The sequence below is a fragment of the Actinia tenebrosa genome, unplaced genomic scaffold (genome assembly GCF_029948245.1).
Source record: "Actinia tenebrosa isolate PJP-AT-01 unplaced genomic scaffold, QUT_ActTen_1.0 PGA_scaffold14__42_contigs__length_11649687, whole genome shotgun sequence".
NCBI classification, from domain to species: Eukaryota; Metazoa; Cnidaria; class Anthozoa; order Actiniaria; family Actiniidae; genus Actinia; species Actinia tenebrosa.
Window position 1 is genome coordinate 3794792 of NW_028292574.1, and position 16798 is coordinate 3811589.

Here is a 16798-nt window from a genome sequence, read left to right on the forward strand (position 1 = left end):
CTGCTGCTAAATCACAGCAACTTCAACAAGTATCAGCAATGGAGAGACAGTTGGAGGAACTGAAGGGGAAAAATACTCAAATTGAAGATGCTCTGAAACATTTACAAGAGGTTTGAATACTAAAATTTTATCCTTATGATTTTAAAATTGTTTTGAGGCAATTTACCTTTTAAAATTATATGCCAGCCTTTCTCACTCACAGATGAATGAATGCAGCCTAGATTGAGCCTTCTCACTCACAGATGAATGAATGCAGCCGAGATTGAGCCTTTCTCACTCACAGATGAATGAATGCAGCCAAGATTGAGCCTTTCTCACTCACAGATGAATGAATGCAGCCGAGATTGAGCCTTTCTCACTCACAGATGAATGAATGCAGCCGAGATTCAATCTCGGCTGCATTCATTCATCTGTGAGTGAGAAAGGCTGGCATATAATTTTTAAATGGTTGGTTGCCTGTATGTTGCCATCAATCAAAATAATGCTCATTCAGTCACTGCTGATTGCAGTACAACTTAATTATAATCTGCTTTAAACTTTTCCTAGCTGAAGGAACTAGGAGACTTTTTATTCTTCAGCTAATATGAATTATTGCTATCTGCTGGGTTGTTTTGAATGGTGAAATCAATCACTAGCTTCCATCATTTTTTATTTAAATTTATTCAATTACCTGCAGATACAATATTTCTTATCTTTTTATTTATTATTTATTTACATAGCTTTAACCATGATTTTTTAAAACGATCAGTAAATCAATAGGCAAAATAATAATTTGTAAAATTAATGTTTTTGAATTAGCCATTAGTATGAGATAGGCTTCAAATTAAGTACTCGCAACCAGATATATATATATATATATATATATACATATATACACTTGATTGCAGAAAGGTTGTAGTATACATTTATACAAATATCTAATGAGATGCAAGATATCAAATGAGATGCAGAATTTAAAACATGCGTAAATACGATTGCTTTATAGCCACAGGGTTTTGTGGAAAATTTTTTTAACTTGATCATGACGAGTTTGTGCAATGCTTATGTCTCTGATACAATAGAAGATTAGGAAGACCAAATAAGTTACTTGTAAGTTTTGCATCTCATTTGATATCTTGCATCTCATTAGATATATGTATAAATGTATACTACGACCTTTCTGCAATCAAGTGTACATGTATATATGTATATATATATATATACACACACACACATATATATATATATATACCTCAATTAATTGTTTCTGGCTCTTCATAATACTGCCCTGGTCAAAATGAATATATGGCAAGGCCATGATTTAACCAGACAAGTTCCGAACAATAATTGTCCAATGAGCATCCATTATTTTGTCCTGATATTGCAAATGATTGTATAACATTTTTTATTACTACTTCATTTTTTTAGGAGAGTAATGAAGATAAAGAAAACCATCACCTTATCGCAAATCACTTTCACAAGGTTATTTATTAATTGTTAAGTTACAAAAATAAATAAATAAATGTTATCCAATCTTTTTATCCATTACAGTTTTATCAAGCAATTTCATTAAATTGGGAAGCACAGGTGGCGTAGCAGTGAGAACACTCACCTCTCATCAATGTGCCCCTGGGCTCGAGTTAAAACAGCTAACTTGGTGTCATATATAGAGTTGCTTGTTGTTTCTCTCTGATGGTTTTTCAAGGGTTTTTCCCTGGATTCTCTCTGGTTTTCCTTCCTCCATAAAAATCAAATTCTAAATTCCAATTGGCAAAAGAGCCACTCAGATGGAATCCACTGTTAAATTATTTATGACTTTAATGGTTAGACCTTTAAGTGGCTTGGATGCATGACCTTTTTAAATGGCAGTCCTGTCTCTGCACACTTCATCACTATATACTAATTACCAATATCGGAGGAAAATAAAAGAACTATGTACTGTGGACGTAAAGAAACCATGGCAGTGACCACACTGTCAGTGCCTACATCTCATACTAACCACCTTTTGTTCACAACTCATTGTAAAGCACCTTTGAACAATGCAAATGGAAAAGAGCGTATCATTCAATTCACTTGCTTACATTTCTTCAGGGGTGGATCCAGGGGTGGTAACAGGGGATACAAATCACCCTCCCCCTTTAGCACAAATAAATGAAATGTGCTTACAGTATATGAAAACAATTATTTGGGTAAACTAGATTATACACTCAGCTTACTTGAAGCTCTCAAATTAAATTGCCATTAATATGAGATACTATTTCCCCATCTTTTAAGGAATGTTCTGTGGTATTGACACAATTTAAAGGTACCTGACACCACCCTTTTAAAAGTCCTGGATCTGGTGCCCTAGTATAGTTACTTATTCATTCAGTAATCCATGACTTAATTGTTTATTAGTTTGTTTGTTTATTGACTTTTTTATTTTTCATTCATCTATCTAAATGTGGATTGAGTCTATCTAGTAAGAAAATATTGGAATAGTTGATCATTTTCATTTTTCCTTAAAAGCTCTTGGTTGAAAGACGAAAAAGAATAAAGGAGTTGGAAGCTGAAATCCAAGTGCTTAAGAATACAAACCCTGGAAATGATTGTCCTGTTCAGCTGTATGAGGTATACGTAAGAGAGTCCATTCTGCATATCCATGGATTTGGTTGGGGCGCGGGGGGAGTATGAGAATTTTGAGTTTTAATGCAACGACTTTTTGGTAGCCCCCAAATAATTTTCGCTTTCTAAAGCCCTTATTATATTTTACCAAATTGTTTTTGGAAAGCAAAGAAACTTGAGGATGAACTATCTCAGCTTGATATGATGACAAAAAGAAACTCGGAGGTAACTAATAAATAAAATGAAGATATTGCAGACACGATTTAAATGCATAATTCTTGGAAATAATCTAGCCATTATACATAAAGTGATGGACAAAATAGACAAGAAAAACATAGCAAAAAAGTTTATCAAAGTTAATGGAGGGTCTATTTGGATCTTATTTGTATACCCCCTGTACGTGTTGCTATACCTACCTTTTATATGAAACATTTGTCTTTTGTCTATTTTTTCCCTTAATCAAGCTTATTATTTAATCTTAACAGTTGTTGATGTGTGTCAAAGAAAAGAACAAAGAAATTGAAGAAAATTGTCAAGAATTAAGAAATGAGAATGAAAGTTTGAAAGTAGATCTGAGAAAAAAGGAGGATGAGATTCAAATGCAACAAGCATCTCAGGTACAAATATCTATCACAATGTATCTTCTTTAGACACAAGCAAAAACACCGCTAAGGGCTGAGGATAGAATAGGGAAAGGAGGCACTGAGAAGAGAAGATATAATTCCTTATTTATTATCTTCTGCATCAAGAAATCACCTCCTAGGTTCAACCACAAACACAGACCTGCTGGGAGAACACTAACCCTAACCCTTTCACATACCCCATGACACGGTCATGTTCAATGTGGTCAGTAGGCTATAGGTATATAATGAAGCTAGATCAATCATCACATAAATCGCAAATCTTATGTCCAATTTCAGGCAGCATTATATGCATATCTTCAGGAAGAACTTGCACGTAGATTAAATGAGGAGGTCAACAAATTGCACAAGGTTTATGAAGACCTCATGGAATTTGCCAGGAAGCGAGGCTTCCAATGGACAGGTGCTTTGAATGATGAGGTAATTTCAAAATTAATGATTTTTATTAATATTAAGAGAAATAACTAGCTAAAATCTAGTGTGAGCTGCGCCAGTGTTTCTAATTAAACAGTAATGATAAAAGGGTAAACTTTACACCTGCATGAAAAGATGATATATACTAAGAACGAGACGAAAGAAACCAACGGGATAAATGAACGCTTTGCTTTTAATTAACCCACATACTCTTTTGTCTTTTGGTTGTTTCTTCGATCGTTTCCTTGCCCTCCTAGCTTGTTCTCATTGGTTTCTTTTGTCTGATATTGTTCTTAGTATATAAACACTCCTTCAGGGCTCGAAATAGAAAACTTTCTTAGCCTGCCATAGGAAAGTAGAATGGTAATTGGAGGTCATTCCAGTAAATTTTGCATGATATTTTATTATTCATTTGGCAGTGCATCCTTATTTTTGCCTGGCAAACCTGTAATTTGTCCTGTCATTTGGCCAGTGGCAGGCCGCTATTTCGAGCCCTGTCCTTTCTACCACCTCTCTTTCTTTTACTCCAATGAAGGACTAGCGTCTGAAACGTCAGTTTTTTCATCTTTTCAAGGCGTAAAATTTACCCTTTTATCATTACTAGTATAGGTTGCTATCAACATCACTTCTGGTAATAGCTCTTTTTTGATGGCTTGTAGAGTCCTGGAGGTTGTTTTGATCTCTTGTTTTCTGGTTTGATCATGTCGTGAAAATAGTCAAATACAATAGTTTGAGGACTTATTTTGATATGTTTTGACTTAGCATCCACTAGTTAAAATGTAATATTTCCTTTAAATGAAGACACTCAAACACAGTTCGATCTAGCTCGCCTCGTGGCTACTTTAATCGAAAAGCATCATGGTCATGAATACATTACACTACTTCCCCCTAAAGGAAAATGTTATTTCTTAACAACAACATAATGTGCTTATACTTAAAGGTTGAGCTTAACAACAGGTTTTTTAATTCTTTGAGATCTTCTTAAAACTGGTAACGAAGTACTCAAACTCACTGGAGTTGTAGTAGGTTTTACACTAGGATCAGTCAAGCCAGCAAGTGGTTGCATGACTCTATAAACAAGGTTTTCCTCATTATCAGGGGCACCATCCTGCTCACATGATTCAGGCGCCACGACTTCAAACTCACCAATGTTCTCCGGCACATCTTCTGGTACATTATCATGTGCCTTAATCATGTGATCAGCATGGACATACCTGGTCTTGTGTCCTGTTCTAACTTAACATAATATGATCTCGGGCCACAAACCTTAACTACATATACTGTCCCTGGAATCCACTTTTCTAACTTTGAATTCGCCCTTGTGTTTCGTACCCAAACCTTATCAAGCCTTATGAATGACCTCTCTTTCTTACATTTCATATCCTTATACTCTTTTTGCTTTTTTTTAATTTAAACATATAAATTCTTTAAGTTTGCTCCAAGAGCTCTCATTCGAGCTCACCTAGGGATGCCGGAGTTCACTTGCTTTTCTTGCTTACTTTCAACAACTTGTGCAAGATCAGGTTTAATCAAACTTAACCTATTCCTTAAACGATGCTTTACCATAACTCAGCTGGGGTTACACCTGTAGTTGTGTGTGGAGTGGTACAATACCTAAACAAAAAATTTGCCAGTCTATGCTTCATAGACATTCTTTTTGTCCCTTGAATTACTTGTTTAACTAATGCTTCTTTGACAATTCTGACTGACCTCTCTGCTGCCCCTTGACTGTGGGTGATATGGGGGAACTAAGGTGTGTTTTATCCCATTCCTATGCACAAACTCGGCAAACTGAGTGGACACAAATTGTGGTCCATTATCCGACACCAACTCCTCAGGCAAAGCATGATTGGCAAATTTTCTCAGCTGTGGTAGTGGTCATGTGTTGCACTTCAAGCCATTTGGAATGACTGTCAACAACTACTAAGAAGTAATCATTGTCTTTTTGACAGAAGTCAACATGAATTCTTTGGAATGGTCTGGTAGGCCACTTCCATGGAATAAGTGGTGCACATGGTGGAGTGTTTCTAACACTTTGACAGACAGTGCATGCCCTCACCACCTCTTCTATTTTCTCATCCATCTTTGGCCACCATACACATGTGCGAGCAATTGCCTTCATACCACATATACCTGGGCGTTCCCAGTGTAATTCCTCTAGCATCTTGCCCTCTGACTGGTGAAACCCTGGAACCCCAAAGCACACAATTTTGTTCGCCTGACAACTCAAGTCTACGATTATGATAAGGTTTTAGATTTTCATCTTCACACTTCTCTGGCCAACCTGACATAACAAAGTGAAGAACTTTTCTGAGCACTGGGTCCACTGTCTTGAGTTTCTTTGGCAATTTCCTTAGCTGTAATCGGGAAATCATCATCAATGGCATTCACCTGATAAATTGGACTCTCGCTACCTACTGTAGAGTCCTCATGCGGCAGTCTAGACAGAGCATCACAATTAGCATGATCTTCCGATCATCTGTGTTCAATATCATAGTCATATGCTGAGAGCACTTAAAGCCCATCTCTGCATTCGGGCTGCTGCTAACGTGGGAATGGCCGACCTTGGGCTAAAGATGGCTAATAGCAGCTGATGATCCATAATTAAAGTGAACCTTCGTCCATATAGAAACTGATGAAATTTTCTTACTCCATATACAATTGACAGTGCCTCACGCTCAATTTGAGCATAGTTTCTTTTGCTCAATGTCAATGTTCATGAGGCAAAGGCTATTGGTCTTACTGTTCCATCATCCATTACATGGCTGATGACAGCTCCAAGCCCACAGCTAGAAGCATCACAGGCTAGTCTCATTTCAGGATTTAGGTCATAGTGCACTAGTAAAGACTCACTCGTAAGTCCTCGTTTACAAGCTTCATATGTTCGTTGGCACTCCCACTGCACCTCATTTTTTAAAAGGTTATTATGCAAGGGTGCTAGTGTAACCGGCGGCAAGGCGCTCAGCTATGAATCAGATTGCAAGTGGTTTTGACAAAAGAATTTATTGAAAAATTCACACAACTTTACAATACATGAAAAAAAAACGGGAACGAGATTACAGGATATCTCTTTACATCGTAGAGAATTCCTTGTCTTGATATGTGAAAATATCCGTAGACAACGCAGCGTCTTCAAGAACTTTTACTACACTGATTTAAGCTTAGTTTGGGCCTACTTTTATGGGAAAACCTGCATTCTTAAGACCTTACACATCCTATGCAATGTTGCACGCCCTAGGCGCAAACAGGATGTCCCAAACACGAACTTACGTAAACAAGCGCCAAACCTAGGCATGACTCACTGTAATGTAATTACGTACGGAAATTATTTCTTGCTTACGCATTTTCCACGCAAACAGTTAACTAAAGAATTACATTCCTATGTGTACACGAGGCATTCCTAATTAAAAATATAGATTTATGACTGTACTGATAATAGTGATTAATGTACCAAACATTAACAAAAACACTCTTTAGTAATTACTACTTGTTGGGTTACCTGTGTAAGTGCCTGCCTTAGGTCAGCGGAATCTCACGTTTTGTAACGACGGCCATGTTTGTGTAAGCACATGGTTTACTTGAATAAAGCCTACTTTCACGGCTTAATCGTGTATATTCTTCACTACAATTTATTCAAGTAACCAAAAATGGATAAAGTTTTACGTCCTGAACGTTTCGGCGTCGATCCAAGTGATACTGGAGCATCCAAAGCGTGGATACACTGGAAACGAACTTTCGAGAATTTTCTCTCAGTGCTGCCCGATGAAGGTCTCAATAAATTCGGAGTGTTAACCAATTTCGTTTCACCTGCAGTCTTTGAGTACATCGAAGGATATCCAAGCTACGAATCCGCTATGCAATCGCTTCAAAATGTTTACGTTAGACCAACTAACGAAATTTACGCGAGACACGTTATTGCAACTCGACGACAACAGCCTGGAGAGACACTGGACCAGTATTTACAAGCTCTAAAGGTGCTCAGCAAGGAATGTAATTTCCAATCTGTTACGGCTGCTAAATACTGTGAAGAGAACGTCCGGGATGCCTTCATTACTGGGTTGCAATCAAATCAAATTCGTCAGCGGCTTTTGGAGAATAAAACTCTTGATCTAAAGACAATGTTCGATCAAGCTAGAGCTCTTGATTCTGCCATGCGAAGTTCTGAAAGCTACGCAGTTTCTCAGCCATTCAATGCTGCAGCCGTAGGTGTGTCACCTGAAACCACATCGCCAGCGTCATCTCAACCTGACCCCAATCTCTTAGCTTCAACACTGACGACCGGTGGTCCCAAATGTTTCTTCTGTGGAAATACTAAGCATCCCCGTGCCAAATGCCCAGCTCGTGATGCTGTGTGCCATAAATGTCAGAAGAAGGGGCATTTTGCACAAGTCTGTCGAGGGAAACCGTCAAAGCCTGGTGACGTCTCTGCGGCCCTCTGGCCACCATCACTTGCCTCAGTTGGGACCCCGCAAGCTCTTAAGGCCTCATCTGCTACTGTCATAGTCAATTCAGGATGGAATGTGAAGGCGCTCTTTGATAGTGGTAGCAGCGAAAGCTATATTCACCCAAGTTTAGTAGAAGCAGCTGCTATTCCTGTTAATCCTTCTTCTAGTACAGTGTCCATGGCGGCATCAGCATTATGTACAAAAACCGAGGGATTCTGCACCGTCAACCTTAACTACCAAGGACACAGCTATGAGGAATTTCGCCTGTCAATAATGCCCGGCCTATGCTCTGATCTCATTTTGGGACTTGACTTCCAGTCTCAACATGACCACGTCACGTTTGAGTATGGTGGAACAAAGCCACCCCTATCTGTCTGCGGCCTAACTACGTTAAACATCGACCCGCCCTCACCCTTTGCAAACCTTACATCAGATTGTCATCCAGTTGCTGCTAAATCCAGACGCTACAGTGCAGAAGATCTCACATTCATCAGTGGAGAAGTGGATCGATTGCAAAAGGAAGGCATCATTGAACCCAGTCAGTCTCCGTGGCGAGCCCAAGTAGTTGTAACTAAAGACGAGAACCACAAGAAACGTCTGGCTATAGATTACTCACAGACCATCAACCGATTCACACAGCTTGATGCATTCCCATTGCCAAGAATCAGTGACACTATCAACGAAATCGCTCAGTTTAGAGTTTTCAGTACCCTTGACCTGCAAAGTGCCTACCACCAGATACCGTTGAAAAACGAAGACAAGCCTTACACTGCCTTTGAAGCTAAGGGCAGACTCTATCAGTTTACCCGGTTACCTTTTGGAGTAACCAACGGGGGTAGCATGCTTCCAAAGAGAAATGATGAGACTAGTCGAAGACCATAATCTGAAAGGAGTATTTCCCTACCTGGATAACATAACTATCTGTGGAAAGGATCAGTCTGATCATGACATCAAATTGAAATCCTTCATGGATGCTGCACGAAATGCCAATCTTAAGTTCAACGATAGCAAGAGTGTCTTCTCCACGCGCCGTCTTCCTTTACTTGGTTACGTCATTGAAGAAGGTACCATTAGTCCTGATCCTGAAAGGTTACGGCCCTTGAAAGAGCTTCCTCTGCCACACAATTCAAGATCCCTCAACAGATGTCTTGGACTTTTCTCCTATTACTCGCAATGGGTACCAAATTTCTCTGATCGAATAAAGCCCATCACAAGCTGTAAATCCTTTCCATTGCCTCAGGAAGCCAAAGAGGCATTTCAAGGAATAAAGAAGATCATCGCAGAAGCCATTGTTTCAGCCATAGATGAAAGTATCCCCTTTGAAGTTGAGACAGATGCTTCGGAAGTAGCACTGGCAGCCACTCTCAACCAGAATGGGAGACCAGTGGCCTTCTTTTCGCGTACTTTGCAAGGAAGTGAGCTAAAGCACTCTGCTGTCGAGAAGGAGGCTCAAGCTATCGTTGAATCTGTAAGACACTGGAGACATTTTCTCACCGGTCGCCACTTCACTCTAAAAACTGACCAACAATCAGTTTCTTACATGTGTAACCAACGACAGAAAGGGAAGATCAAGAATGACAAGATAATGCGTTGGAGAATCGAGCTCAGTTGTTACAGCTTTGACATAGTCTACAGACCCGGTAAAGAGAATATGGCACCAGACACCTTGTCCCGAGCCAGCTGTGCTACGACTACTCACGATTCCCTCTACAAGCTTCATGAATCACTATGTCATCCAGGCGTTACCAGACTCTGGCATTATGTTCGAACGAAAAACTTACCGTTTTCACTAGAAGAAGTCAAGAAAACAGTAAGCGCCTGCCCTGTCTGCTGTGAGTGTAAGCCCAAGTTCTACCGGCCAGAAGAAGCTCATCTCATTAAGGCTACCCAGCCATTTGAAAGAATAAACATTGACTTTAAAGGCCCTCTACCCTCCAACAACAAGAACAGGTACTTTCTAAACATCATTGATGAGTATTCTCGTTTTCCGTTTGTCTTCCCATGTCCTGATGTATCCACTCCCACCGTTGTGAGGTGTCTTACCACGCTGTTTTCTCTTTTTGGCATGCCGGCCTATGTGCATTCAGACAGGGGAGCATCATTCATGAGTCGAGAGCTACGAGAGTTCCTGACTAGCAAAGGTATTGCGATGAGCCGCACTACAAGTTACAACCCCGCCGGGAATGGACAGGTGGAGAAATACAATGGCACTGTCTGGCAGGCTGTTACAGCTTGCCTGAAGTCCAAAACCCTCCCAGCAGAGTACTGGCAAGATGTCCTCCCTGATGTCTTACACTCAATCCGTTCTCTGCTGTGTACTGCAACGAACGAGACGCCTCATGAGCGTTTTCTGGGCTTCTCTCGTCGGTCCTCTACTGGCAGCTCCATCCCTACTTGGCTGTCTGTACCTGGTCCTGTATACATCAAGCGTAACGTTCGAAACAGCAAAATGGACCCCCTCGTCGATGAGGTTGACCTGCTCCAGGCGAACCCACATTATGCTCATGTTCGCTACCCTGATGGGCGGGAGACAACAGTGTCTACGAGAAGTCTCGCTCCCCGAGGTCAGCCGATAAGTGAAGTCTCACCTGTGCAACCAACACCAGCTGAAGCACAATCTGCCACACCCCAACCGGCTGAAGTCCAACCTGCAACAACGCCGCCCGCTGAAGCACTCTTACCTGACAATGGTGCCAATCACGGAACTACCCATGAAAGTAAACAGGCCCCCATAGTACTGAGACGCTCTCAACGGGGAAGTCATCCCATTGATAGGCTTAATCTTTAGGAAGGGGTGAATGTACTGATAATAGTGATTAATGTACCAAACATTAACAAAAACACTCTTTAGTAATTACTACTTGTTGGGTTACCTGTGTAAGTGCCTGCCTTAGGTCAGCGGAATCTCACGTTTTGTAACGACGGCCATGTTTGTGTAAGCACATGGTTTACTTGAATAAAGCCTACTTTCACGGCTTAATCGTGTATATTCTTCACTACAATGACTAAATAATTACTGTCCAAAATAGTGTCTTTTGACTCTGTCACACTAGGGTTGTGGCTAGATCCGGTAGAAATGAGTGATAGTACTGGATCATGCCTAAAAAAGATCATAACTCGATGACATTGCCTGGTACTGGAGCCTTTTTAACAGCATCAATTTTCTCTTCGACTGGATGTAAGCCAGTGGCATTTATTCTTAACCCTAAATATACCACTTCAGGCTTCAGAAACTCACATTTAGGCAACTCTAGGTGGACATTATATTTGTCCAACCTATCTAATACTTCTGAGAGAATCTTCAAATTCTCTTGTGAGTTGCTACCACCAATCAGAATATCATCCTGCTTACATACAAATTTTTTTACCCCTTGTAATATCTGGTCCATTTTGGCAGGAAAGATCTTTGGAGCAGACTTCACACCATATGGCAACTTCGTGTAAGAGTAAAGTCCTTTATGTGTGTTTATTGTGAGATACTCCTGACTCGATTTATCAACGTTAAGCTGTGCATAAGCATGGGATAAATCAAGCTTGCTAAATACTTTGGATCCTCCCACTGTGGAGCAGTGTATAAGTCTTGTGTAGTGGGGAGTGGGTATTGTTCATCCTCTACAGATTGATTAATTGTGATTTATGGCCACATATTCTCACTGACTTGTCAGCCTTTGGTACCACCACTATAGGGCTTGCCCACGAGGACCTCTCAATACCTTACTTATCACCCCATGCTTCTCAAGTTTATCCAACTCCTTCTCAGCCTCTTCTTTTAAGGCATAGGGGACCTTTCTTGGCCTAAAAAACACAGGCTTTGCACCATCTTATATTGTGATGTGTGCTTCAAAACCCTTCAAACCTTCATAACTATCTTCAAACAACTTACAGTGTTTCGACAGTAATTTATTAAGTTGATCTGATTCCCAGTTGTTGGGCTCTGAACTAGTAACCTGGAATATCTCACCCCATTCAAGCTTTACTTGACTTAACCAATTCCTACCCAGTAAGGTCGGTTTACCTTCATAATTGGCCACTAGCAATTGGCAATATGTACTTATGACCTTTATGTACAACATTACATGACATTTCACCACAAACATCCAGTGTTTCACCAGTGTAGGTTCTCAACTTGATGTTCGTTGGGTGGAGTGGGGTCTTACTGAATTTTTGCATGTATGTACTCTTACTCATGATGGAAAAATCAGCTGCAGTATCTATCTCCAATTCACACTCACACCCATTGATAGACATTTGCACCTTGTATTTTTGGTACCTAGATCTCACTGGTTCAACTGAATAAAACTCAAATTCATCACTTTCACTACCATGCGACGCATGGATATTACCTTTCCCCGACTGAGCTGCTTTTTCCTCAACTTTGCTAATGGCAAACTGTTGCAATATGACCAACTTTAGAGCATTTAAAACATTTAGCAGACTTAAACTTACAACTATGTGGGGCATGTTTCCCACCACACCTGTAACATGACTGTTTGTCCTTGTTAACTTTCCCATTTTAAAGTTGATTCACTGTCCCTTGATTTTGATCACTTGCACTAACAGTATTAGAGTGGAATTCCTGGGTCTTCTGCTCAGCCATCTCCATTGATTTGGCAATTCGACAGGCACGTTCAAAAGTGAGTTCCTCAGTGTTCAATAGTTTATTCTGTATCTTTGCATTATTAAGTCCACGCACAAAACTGTCCCTTAAGGCACAGCCAAGAAATTCTCCATAATTGCTGTGTATGGACAGTTTCTTTAACGCCAAAATGAAATCATTGACAGATTCTCCTGGCTTTTGATGGCGAGTGCCAAAATGGAAGCTTTCAGCTATCTCCAGTGGAGGTGGATTGTAGTGTTTCTCCAGAGCTTTTATTATCTCGGGCAAAGGAGTATCCTTTCAGTATTAATATTAAATGTACTTGCTCATTGATTACCTTGTGATAGCCCCCAAATATTAAAATCCAGTGAGTCATTAATCCCCTATAATTATATTCTAACAGTCCCTCAATTCATTAAAATTTAGTTTTTGTATTTATTGAACAATACTAGAGCACAGTCATTATACCAGTGAAACAAAATCAAAAAAGTATTATCTTAATAATTGTTTTTAAATATTGAAAAATAGTAAATATCACTCAACCAGAACATTATCAATTTTAATTTGCATGCATGGAGGTATTGAAACAGCACCTGATACTTTCATCACTTTATTTTCACATGAAACTAATCAAGATTTATTCAGGTGTGATTAAACATGAACGCATCAATGATATTATTTAGGCTTATAGCAGGCGTGTTCACACCCAGGATATTGTACACCGAATTAATAAAGTTCCATGGAAAATATTCATGTATAAATTTTGTATCAGCTTTTTGTTGTTATTTTCATTTATTTACTAAGTTTGCATCTTGCTGATATTTTGGTGGTGTTATTTATAATGACTGCTCCATGGAAAGTGATTGAAAGATTTTTATGAGTATTTGTTCATTTTTTTCTAATTTTTTTTTTTTCTGCCTTTTTTTCAGAGTGATGATGAGGGATGTTCAAATTTTCATACAAAGTGAGCACTTAGTATAATCAACAGAGGCCTTAGCAAGCATGCTGCTCAATATTTGTCACATATGCTTCCAGAGGACTGCTTGGCTCCCAAGGAGGAATGATTAGTTACTGACGGTATGCTTATTACAAATGTAGAGAAAACCATTCAAAACAATCGGATGGTTTGTAAAAGTAATGAGGAAAGTATATTTCTTTCGGGAAAATGCAGGAAAATTCATTCCCTTGTAATCAAGTGCCCAGGGTGTTTGTATAATAACTTGGTACTTAAGAGCCATGTTGCCTCTAATGCTATTTATATCAAAGAAACCAATCATAAAAAACTAAGATAGAATGTGAAACATTCCATATTTTTGTGGTGAATTGCATGTTGTCATGACAACAGCATGTTTTAATGCTATTTATATCATACATTAGTGTCTTAGCAATGGTTTTAACTATACAAAGAAACCAATCATAAAAAACTAAGATAGAATGTGAAACATTCCATATTCTTGTGGTGAATTGCATGTTGTCATGACAACAGCGTGTTTTAATGCTATTTATATCATACATTAGTGTCTTAGCGATGGTTTTAACTATACAAAGAAACCAATCATAAAAAACTAAGATAGAATGTGAAACATTCCATATTTTTGTGGTGAAAATTGCATCACTGTTAAACCACCTAATTAAACTCATTTTTCAATTTTATTACGCTTTTATGACGCTTGCAACAACAACAAATATATATCTTTAAAAAGGGCATTTACTATCATTAACTATGTTTTAATGCATCAGGGCTTAAAATAAGGGCAGGCCAGTCACTGGACTATGCATGATGACCTGTCAAATTACATAGCTCGCTCATACCTCATTTATGGCTCAAGGTTTAACTGGTGAAGATAACCATGAGCAAGGTAAAGATTTATCCAAACAAGTATCAATTCTGGCCAGACATTGTCCAATGGCGGGCCCCTGTTTTTAACCATTTTACAGTCGGTCAGTGACCACAAATAACAAGTTCAAAATCGAGGTTAGAGTTTCCGTGCATAGCAAAACTATATATAGTTTATCATGCGCTGCAACTCCAACCTCAACTTGGAACTATTATTTCATTTTAAGCAGCTGGAAATACATGCAGTCTAAAAATTTGTAACCTGTGTACAGCATCTTGCCACGCCTACCAGCCCTTACTGAAAAAAAGGGAAAGGAGAACAAGAAAATTGTTTCTGCTTCTTGGAAGTTAAAGAAAAGTTAAAGAGCTTCAATTTTTTTCTGGAAACAAACTTCAGTTGATATTTCGAAGGTTTTACTGACTCGTAAAATAGCTCTGAAGTCCGCCATGCATAAATACTGAAATAAGGTATTATATGTGCAAATCTATTTCTGGAACACAATTAAGAAAGGTTGACACACAGATGCTCCCTCCCAGATTTTCCAGGTAGGGGGAAGGATTGGAAGCGGCTGTACACAGGAGAAGAATTTGGAGTCCCGTCACCTAGTAATTTTGTTGAGCCTCTGACCAGGACCAGAATAAGAATGTTTTGAAATGACATTGGGTTATTACCAGGTTAAAATAATTGCTGTACTGCACAATGTTGCAAGTAGACCTTGGACACTTTCAAGATGTCAGGGGTTTAATAGAGATAATGGGACTTTACTGTACATGGTATTCTCCTCTATATATTTAATAGCAATAATTTTACTCATTATAATAAAATACTTAGAGTATTTGAGTATAGATGAATTAGGATCATAAATTAGGTACATGGGTTAAATCAATTTATTTTTTATTAGTGTTCTTTTCGGTGACCTTGAATTATAAATTTTAGCCAAAATATTTCTAGAAAGGCTCTAAACAAAACTAGATACATAGAGTATAGTTTATTTAGATAATATAGGATTTATTTGTGTTTTAGATATTTAATGAAAAAATGCAATTAATCATTTAATTTTAATTCAGAATAATATTCATTATAAATTTTGATTATAAGAAAAAAAATTCTTAACATTTAATAGGGGGCAAAATTTTGAATTACAACATGCTGTTTACACCTAATTGCAGGGATTAATGTTGGCATAAAAATATAAAAATAATAAATAGGAATTTATTTTACTTTCACTTGGATTCTAAAGCCAGTAGATCAATGAAAATACTGTCTTAATGAGACTATACTTTTATACGAGGTCATTTCAAAAATGTTTAAAATCAAAGTAAAAAATTATTCCTAAATCAATTCCTATTTATTTTTTATTCTTGACAACTTTCTTGCTGATTATTAGGCGAGTGCTTAATAAAATTATTGTGTCATTTTATAATTATTACCAAATATATCTATTGAAATGTTTGAATCATAAATTTCCTTTCTTATTTAATTGCATGGGGACCGGAAGGGTAATTTAATTCCTGCTAAGATGAACAAAAGAAACTGCAAGGACTGATATGGGTATGGTAGTTAATATATGGTGATGCCATAATGTTTTACTAAATTTTGTTTCACACTTGCGCATTAATCAAAAATAATCATGCACAACTTTTCATATTTTTGACTTCACAAGTATTAAAAGACCACAAACCAAATTCTAAGGAGTTTATATCTACTGAGTTTCCATAAAGTAGTATATTGCTGTGATAGTTCAAAAAAAACATCTGGATAAATAATAAAAACTAAGATAGCTTTCCAAATTTTTCTTTTCAGAGTTTTTCATAAAAATAAGAATATTTTTCATCAAACGTCTCCTGTGTACTGGGCATTTTCTTTGCTAGATTTGAATTGTAGTGAAAGGCGAAAATGCTAAAAATAGTACTGAGATTAATGGGCTCCCTTTTTTTTAAGATATGGCGGTACAATAAAATACACATTTAGGGTCTATATCCATTAAGGAGGCTAGTAATTTGGTCTGGCACACCTAGCCACATTGAAACGTCTACAACTTCGTCTTGAATAACTGGATCTGCAAGCGCATTTCACACAATGTCAGGAAAGGATGAAAGGTTTCAAAAATGATAAATTATTAAAAGCGGCCTTTTCATTATGACGTAATGATGTAATCATAGAAATCGTTTACCGCTTATTTTCTCAAAAGCAAGACCTAAACTATCAAAGCGACTTGCACCCGTCGATAGTATTCATCAAGGCACCCAACATATTGCTATACGGAAAAAAACGCATGAG

At 38.2% G+C, this 16798-nt stretch overlaps 1 protein-coding gene and 1 pseudogene across 1 annotated transcript; one reads left to right on the plus strand and one right to left on the minus strand.

Annotated features, from left to right (window-relative positions):
* Window positions 1-21: 21 nt before the first annotated feature.
* Window positions 22-16203, plus strand: LOC148911240 (uncharacterized). The gene is made up of 6 exons (XM_089029418.1): window positions 22-110; window positions 1408-1461; window positions 2488-2589; window positions 3069-3200; window positions 3504-3644; window positions 13610-16203. The coding sequence occupies exons 1-6, from the start codon at window positions 39-41 to the stop codon at window positions 13646-13648; spliced, it is 540 nt and encodes a 179-aa protein (XP_088885544.1). The 5' UTR covers window positions 22-38; the 3' UTR covers window positions 13649-16203.
* LOC148911241 (uncharacterized) lies at window positions 11963-13286 on the minus strand (annotated as a pseudogene).
* Window positions 16204-16798: the final 595 nt, after the last annotated feature.